The sequence below is a fragment of the Aedes albopictus genome, chromosome 3, assembly GCF_035046485.1.
Source record: "Aedes albopictus strain Foshan chromosome 3, AalbF5, whole genome shotgun sequence".
NCBI classification, from domain to species: Eukaryota; Metazoa; Arthropoda; class Insecta; order Diptera; family Culicidae; genus Aedes; species Aedes albopictus.
In genome coordinates this window covers 219883718-219892602 of record NC_085138.1, presented here as the reverse complement: position 1 = coordinate 219892602, position 8885 = coordinate 219883718, and the positions used below count along the sequence as shown (strand labels likewise).

The 8885-nt window shown below is 41.7% G+C and overlaps 1 protein-coding gene across 1 annotated transcript; it reads right to left on the bottom strand.

Annotated features, from left to right (window-relative positions):
* Positions 1–4904: 4904 nt before the first annotated feature.
* On the bottom strand, positions 4905–7359 carry LOC134291336 (uncharacterized protein K02A2.6-like). The gene has a single exon (XM_062858971.1). It carries the CDS (start codon positions 7177–7179, stop codon positions 5056–5058), a length of 2124 nt encoding a protein of 707 aa, XP_062714955.1. The 5' UTR covers positions 7180–7359; the 3' UTR covers positions 4905–5055.
* Positions 7360–8885: the final 1526 nt, after the last annotated feature.

Sequence of the window (8885 nt, the reverse complement as noted above, 5' to 3'; positions counted from 1 at the left end):
AACAAAAAAATAAGACTGTAGACTGTAGCTTAACTCGAAACACAAATATTTAGGACTTTGATACATCAGTAGCCTTTCACTGAATGTCGCCGGAAGCGCAACGGCCGAGTTTTGGTGCTCGGTTCGACTGAAGCTGGGCCTCAGGAAGCGGGTGGAGTGCGAATGTCACCGTGAGCAGCGTGCAGCAATTTCTTGGATTCGGAAGAGATCGGTACCACTCACGGGCCAACAAATGCGGCCGGACAACACAACCGGATTGCACACGCGGATTTTTTCGACCGACAGATTTTAGGTTAACTTTTATGAAGCCTACTTGGCCTCAGGTAGTTAAAATAGAGCAAAACAATAAAATAAAACACTGCACAACTTGACAGCGGAACTCGGTAAAACTAATGTAAGTTATAATTATATTTCGGACCACTTTTTAAAAACGAATTTACAGAACACGGACTTTGGAAAAACCGCCACCATTCGCTACGCGATCGCGATGCCAGCCAACTCCGAATGATCGAAGCATCGAAGCGGAGGGCGAGGATGAACGTCACGTATACACGAAAAATATTTTCTACACAAAATCTAGCTAAGTTTAGTTTATTATGATACGACAGTATACTTTTTAAACTGAGCAAAGTTTAAACTTCAAGAATGATAAAAACGCATGAAATTTATTCTTTTCGCGTATAGTCTTGATTCAGAGTGATACATTCTGAGTAGAAAAAGACCAATATAGCCATAAAATGATTAAGTTATAAGTAGAATACGGTTGATTAATCAGAAGATTATTTATAAAATTGGTCATAAAGATCTCTTAAAGAGCAGAATAGAACTCTAAATGTTACTTGGGGTGCGTATCTCCGTACTCCGGTTTGCATGGAAAAGGCAACCAGCTCATGCATGTAACAGCAGCGGCGTCATGCTCGCGATTTTTTCCGCAGTCAAGTTCGCAGATTGTGAACAATCCTCGGTACCCACTTTACGTAATTTATGTTTAGTTCCTTACTGTCAGAGCTGTCAGATCGGTGTAACACGCTAAATATTATTTATACAAAAAGCAATTTACACGGAAAAAAATACACGGTAACGAATATTTATTGGGTGCCGGACTGGACACAGAAAATTTAATGGTTTTCTCTGGTACATCGAGGTCTTGAAATTAGTCTATGGTAACAGTGCCGATTCGTTTGTTGGAGGCTCTTTAGATGGTGTTTATAGTTGTAGGTTTCGTAATAGTCTTCTGCCTTTCAGGCATGCTGCAGCTTTAATAGTTTGTGTTTTTTTTTTTCTATCAGCGTTATCGTGGTCGTCCGCAATCAAGTCCGCTGATCTCCTGAGCGATCCAACATCCACTAGAATACGCTAGGATGCTGCTGAAATCCGCTAGGAGTATGCATGTCTACTTATAAGCGTTCACACTATAAAAAGTGCCAAAACACACATCCTGTTGCGCTATGATGCTGAACCCGCGGTCCTTCGGTAGATCGGCGAGTCTGCGGGTGCTCCCAATGAAGTTGAGAGACCGTCAGTTACTCGGACCGAGTTTCCAATCGCAAATCTTTTTTGTTCGTTTAGTCTCGGTTCATAACATGCTGTTTTTTTTTTATTTTCCATTGCAATGCTATTTTTACGGCTGGCTCGCAGTGCCGAACGCCAACCCCCTACTTTCCGGAGGACCATAGTGCACAGTTGTGCATAGAATTTTTCACTAACACTCGGACGTTGATCAGCCAAATCTAACATGGAAATTAGACGTTGTTGTGAGCCGCTTCTCCTTGAGAACCCCTTTTCACTGTCAACATACGGCCTAAGTTTCCACAGGATTGGTTTGTTACCCGATCATCCTTAAGGTTCCTCGCAGGGTGGCCGGTGCCACCCGGAGGTACGAATAGGCATTGCTGGAGGCTAATGGATCTAGGCATGCTAAGAGGCTAATGGATCTCAATGGGTTCTGAATCATGCAAATACCCGGCCTTCGCCGCGCCAAAATAAACCCTTCGAATGTTCATTTTTGAGTAAAAATCTAACCACTATGCAACTATGTATAAGTATAAAATAAAATATAAAACAATTGCATAAAATGATGTATGACTACTTTATAAGGTTTGCTACTAGTTTTACCTTTCCAATGGGTATTAAAATCTCGTATCTTGTGGAGCGGACCTGATGTGATGAAGCACGTGACTTCAATGTCGAAGAACTGGAATCTAATCCCATTCGTGACAAACTTAGACCGTTCGCAATGCTGTTTTATTTTGTATGGCGAGTTTTAAAATTTTTAAAACTCGCCATACAAAATAAAACAGCATTGCGAACGGCCTTATTGTGGATTGCAAATTGTGGATTCTTCCTTCGGAAACATCTACAGCTGCGGGTCAAGAGATTGATTTCATGACATCAACTGGCCCAGAGCTAAATATCTCTATGAAAGAGATAAAAGATAATGTCTCGAGCAGAAACAGTTCAGTTTGATTCGCAATACAAACGGCAAATGAGGAGGTTTCCAAAGAAAATCATATGAAGTATCAACAACATCGTATTATCTGTACTAAACTAGCATGTCTTCGAAAATCACACCTTCTTCTACAATTTTGTCACCACATTAACAACGGGCAGATTATGTTAATTCGAAACAATCAGCAGTTAATTCCATGTAAGCCCAAACCCCATAATTTTCGGAAAAAAATGTGCCAGTCAACAACCGCTCTAAACGCCCAGAAAACAGATAAAAATCTCCCTCTTTGATGATGACGGTGCCCTATCTCACCGCCATGCCACCACTCCAGTCCATAATCGGCAGCTAATTCCATTCGACTCACTCCAAAAAAAAAATCCACCAAAATCTCCACATTTTCCCAGTTTTCCCTTTCCTTCATTCGATTGCCCTGGTTTCAGGATATGGAGAGGGCGGACTGCTGGGCGGCTGGTTGCCTGGCGGGCAGAGTGGCTACCGAAGCGAAAGTGCGTAAAGTGTGTGAATTTTTATGCCAGCATCCGTCGCATCGTCGGCAGCATCCGAAGCTCTGTGTGAGTGTGCGGCGGAGAGCAAAGCATTCCGCACGTCCGGGGGTTGAGGGTCGTATAAATTTCAAAGCCGGTTCGTCGGTCGGCGGCGGCGGTTTGCCAGTCGTCACCTATACGGGTGGTTCAGTCCGTGGGGGGACATCGTGTGGTGCCACTCCGTCAGGGGTTGACAAGAGTGTGATGTACGGCGGCGGCACGTTCTTTCTTTCCCCCATTTTTTACACTTTTCTTTTTTTTTTTTCTCGCTTGCCATCCAAAATCAGCACGCAACGTGTCGCTCTGCCAAAAATCGGTTCGCCAACCTCATCATCAGGAATGGAGCGGAAAGAAATCTAATTTTCCACATCCTATCACACTGGCGGTGGTTCGGTTTAGTTCAGTTTTACCCGTCGATGGAAGCACACAGAGCGAAATTAGTCATAGTAGGCTGATTGGATTGGGTTACGTGGCTGATTGAAAGTGCAATACACCGTTCACTTTGGTTGTGCAAAATTACATCCAATTATCGAAGGAGACATGTGTTTGAAAAAAAAAACGTGTGAGAATGCCTAGTGCAACGTGATCAAATCATCATTGTATCAAGTGAAGGAAAATAAATCATACAAAAGTTGCAACTAGCTCTTGAAGAATCATTTTTGTGAAAACCTCCAGAAGTCATCGCTAGTAATAAAAAGGATTACCTATCAAATAGTGTATCGTGCCAAATTGTTGTATCTTTAACACGGAGCAGACTAGCGGAGAAATTGGTACTGCTGAGCATGTCACATTAAAGTGGCTTAAGTCTACATTACATATCAGACCCGAAAATAACATTCTAATGTCAATTCGCCATACAATCTAGTAGTATTCTAGTACATAAAAATGAATTTCTGTCTGTCTGATTGGCGTGAAATTTTGTATGCGTAAGTTTTTGAGGCAGGAGAAGGTTCTAAGGATAGTGTGAGATTTCTCAGAAGGGGGCTCCAATATAAATGAGTTTGCTTGGGACGTCCCTATGAAGCTGTATGTCAAAAAACACAGTAGGCAGGCAGTACGACGTTTGCTGGGACAGCTACAGAGGATGGCCAAAATGTTTGGGATAGGCAACTTTTTTTTTCTCTCATAAAAAGTTTAACAAGCTCTAACTTTTCATAGAGTGCATCTAAAATTCTCTCACTTTTTGTCAACCTATTATATGTGCATCATTGGTACAAATCTGAGCTCAACTGGTTAATCTTACGCGAAGCTAAATCCGTTCTCGGAAACCACTATTTTAAGAGCACTAACTTTTTAACTGGAATATCTCCGAAACCAGTGGATACAATTTAACGAAATTTTGAGCATTCATTAACAATATATTGATACTTGAAACGACGTAATGAAATATAATATTTTCTCACGACAAAAAAAATTATGCCGGTTTGACGTTTTCACCCATGTAGAGGAAAATACGTCAAATTTACAACACCACACAGAAAATAATAAACGTGTTCTTCCTTTCACAACTTAAATATAATGACATTAATGTAAAAAATTTAAAAAAAAATGAGAAACACCAAAAAATGTCAATCTGTCAGAACTTTTTTCAACGTTCAAAATGTGCTTATTTTAGTTTTTTTAATGATTTGTAAAGCATTTTTATATTATTTTGAAACTTCATTCGGTTCAGTTCACTGGTTTCCGAGACATGACAGTTCTAAAATTGGTTGTCCAAAAAAGTGTTTTACTAGAACGGTTCTAGCTTCGCGAAAGGTTAACGAACCAATCGAGCCTAATCAAATTTGTACCAATGATGTACATTAGACACATTCCAGCGTAACGGGACACCGCGAGGAACTAACTTTCGTGAACAAATGACGTCTGCAATCAATTATAATGTTCATGATCATATGGTTTAATAGGTTTTTATTGTAGACTCCAGAATAAGAGTTGACTTGTTAACAGTTAATAGTTTATTAGGTGCTTCTTCTTTAGAGGTCTAACAACGAATAATAGAAAATGTCTTCTTCTTCAAAGTGTCACCTTAGCATAGCCTACTGCTCTGCTACATCTCCCCTTTTAGAAAATGTCGTACGGGGCCAACCAAGCTGGTAGCTTTCTGGATCGGAGTGGTCGCTCTGGTTCGGAGTTCACAGGCTGTTCTTGTCTTTGAATTGGCTGGACCTCTTGAGCAACTTCATCATTAGGCTCGATGTTAGCTTGTGGTGGAGCAGGCTCAGGTGTGTCACATCTTTGGTCTTCATGAACTACGTCTTCTTCAAATTCAGGAAATTCTTTGTGCTCTTCAAGGAGTATTTGCCATGGTAACTGAATGGGTTGGCTTGCGGATGGTTCTTCAGCATCAAATCGGTAACGCAATTGATTTGTGTGTGACCGTATCAGCTTTTCACGTGATCCAAGGTGCAGGAATACGTTGTAGTTGACAGATCCTTTTCGCTCTACAATCCTTCCAGGAATCCATGATTTGTTGTTGTTTTTGTGGTACTCAGCATAAATCAGGTCACCAGGTTGAAACTCACGTTTTGTAGCTCCATGTTGCTTGTTGAATAGCATGTTTTGCTTTTCGTTGCACTGTTTCGGTTCACATGTGGATTTCTTCAGAAGGTCCATGGCTGTGCGAGCTGGTCTGCCAAGAAACATCTGCGCTGGAGTTCTTGACTGTGGAGTACATTTGTTTGGTGTATTGCGGTATGCAAACAGAAATGTTTGGAGATGCTCAATAGTTGGTGTGTTCTCCCCTCCACTAAGTTTCTTGAGTCCGCGTTTCAATGAATCCACAAACCGTTCAGCTTGACCGTTTGATTGAGGATGGTATGGAGCTGTGCGCATGTGATTGATTCCGTTCTCTTGACAGAACTGTTGAAATTGTTCACTTGTAAACTGCGTTCCATTATCCGAAACTAGGGTTTCCGGATTTCCGTATCGGGCGAAGGTTTCACGAAGGATTTCTAACGTTGCAGTAGTCGTTATGTTGCGCGTTCGGAAAATTTCGGGCCATTTGGAATAGGCATCCACTATCACCAGGTAATGATATCCGTTGATTGGGCCAGCATAGTCTATGTGGATACGTTGCATTGGTTGCGTGCACATCGGCCAGGATTCCAAAGTAGTTTTCGTCGGAGCTTTCGCTGCTTCAGCACAGGATCTGCATTCACGTACAAACTGTTGAACATCCTCGTCAATGTTTGGCCAATACACGTAGCTTCTCGCCAAAGACTTCATTCGGTCCATTCCGGGGTGTCCCTTGTGGAGCTGACGGATAACTTGCTTTCGAAATTTTTCAGGAACTACAATACGATCGCCAAACATCAAACAGTTGTCGACTATCTGCAAACCGTCGCGCCGGGCATGGAATTTTCTGACTGCAGGATCAGTAATCTTCTTGCCATTTACCGACCAACCTTCTTTCAGGAATTGCATGACTTGCTGTAAAACTTGATCCTTGCGAGTTTCAGCAACAATCATGTTGAACGTAATGGGTAGCTTGCTCATCGTATCGGAGATAACAGCTTTGACTTCGTTTTCCACATGTATTGCTGCGAGAACGTAATCTTCATCCGGTCGGCTTTGGGTGGACATCAATCGGGATAAGACATCTGCGCATCCAAATTTGTCGGTCGACACGTGCTGAATTTCAAAATCGTACAGGAGCAAAGTGAGGGCCCAACGTTGCAGTCTATTGGCAGTATACACTGGAATACCTTTTTTTGAACCAAAAATCTTGATCAGCGGTTGGTGATCCGTTTGAAGGATGAATCTTCGTCCGTATAACATCTTGTGAAAACGAGTTACTCCGAAAATTAGTGCCAGGGCTTCTTTTTCAATTTGTCCATAGTTGGCTTCCGCTGACGTCAATGATCTTGAAGCATGTGCAATAGCTTTGATCTCACCGGATGGAAAGCGATGCATGATTACTGCTCCCAGTCCGTATTTGGATGCGTCCGCTGCAACAATTATTTCCTTGGTTGGGTCAAAATGAGTCAAAAGCAGCTTCGAGCAAAGAATTGACTTGAATTTGTCGAATGATTGTTGACACTCAGATGACCAGTTCCAACGGGCGTCCTTCTTCAGCAGGTTATCGAGGGGGGCTCTCAGTTCCTTCATCTGCTTCACGAATCGTCCGTAATAATTGATGGCTCCTAAGTAAGATCGTAACTGCTTCACGTCCTTCGGTGGTGGCATTTGGGAAATCGCTAGTGTCTTGGATGGATCCGGCCGGATACCGTCTTTGTCCACCACGTGTCCAAGGAACTTGATTTGCGTAACGGCAAACTTGCATTTTTCGATGTTGAGGTGGAATCCAAATTCCCGAATTCGCTCAAGGACAGCATACAAACTTCGATCGTGTTCTTCCTTGGTCCTACCAGCAAAATTATTGTAGACTCCAGAATAAGAGTTGACTTGTTAACAGTTAATAGTTTATTAGGTGCTTCTTCTTTAGAGGTCTAACAACGAATAATAGAAAATGTCTTCTTCTTCAAAGTGTCACCTTAGCATAGCCTACTGCTCTGCTACAGTTTTATAACAAGCTTATTAGATGTACTTGCTGATGCAATACTTGTTCTATGGGGTTTTGGTTCAAATTTACTTTATATAAAATTTTACATTTCGTATCGGGACACCATCGCAAAAATCTCCTTTTTAAAATTTTCAATCTGGAATGCGTATATTAGCTCTATTATGAAGTTTTGAATAATAGAGTCTTCTAGACATTTCTTCTTCGGATTAATGTGAACAAGATTGCCGACGAGTTTTACTGAGATATGTATAGTTTTGGAAATATTCTTGATTTAGTTTTGGGAGCGCAGCGTTACGCTGGCGTGAAAACAGTGTTTTGCAAATGGTGTCCCGTTACGGCTAAACTCTTCTAGTTGTAGATTGAATGCTTTGCTAGATAGAATGTTGGTGTCTTCGGCAATATTTTTCAGACAGATAGTAGCTGTCCGGCAGGACACCAATAGTCCTTCAAACCCACTCTGGCCCTATAGTGGCCATCGGAATGGGCCCTGGGGAACCTGTTTCGAGTTTTATTTAACCTTCAGGTATCCGACCCTCTACAACTCATTTTCAAAATGCTGGCATTTCGCCAATTTTCATCCGATTTTTTTGAAGTCACCCTCAATTGATCATAAATTGGAGCTAGTTTATTATACTCAAGTGGCCATGCAATATCCGGAACCATTTCGGAGATATTCCGGATTGTGCTAGGGTCAGGGGGTTGTCAAAATGGCTAAAAGTGATTATTTCGTATGTTGTAGTGTTTGAACCATCGATTTTCAACGAAATTTTTATTGCGAATAGTGAAACACAACTGCTATAACAAGATTTGAATCAGTTGGCCCATCCGGAATCCCGTGACAGGTTCCGCGGGGCCTAATTGGGGACACTTCTGGCTTTCAATCTAAACATGCCGTGCGACATATCAATCTTCATGATTTCGAATAACTGAGTCAGAAACGATAGACCACAGACAAACAGACGTAACACTGACGAAATTTCTATCGACCATGCTTTTAACGATCATTTTATATCTTCATAGTTGTCGCTTTCACAACCAAAGGCGGGCACATCGTTTTTATTTGCTTTTGACGTTTAACACTAGCGCCTTCTGTTGACGATATTGCACAACGCAGTGTTTTGTGAAACATTTCCACCAGGTGATGGTAGTGTGAACTGGGCGATGATTTTCACGAAAATGGTTCTAGGTGTTACGTCTGTTTGTCTGTGGATAAACTTAAGTATGTATCAACTAAATGACCACCTCGGAACATTTAGCACAGGTTCCACGGGGGTGTCATCGGAAACATTTCTGGTTTGTAACCAAAACATGCCGAGCGACGTATCAATCTTCATTTCGAAAGAATGGGATAGAAAAAATTGACTTAAGT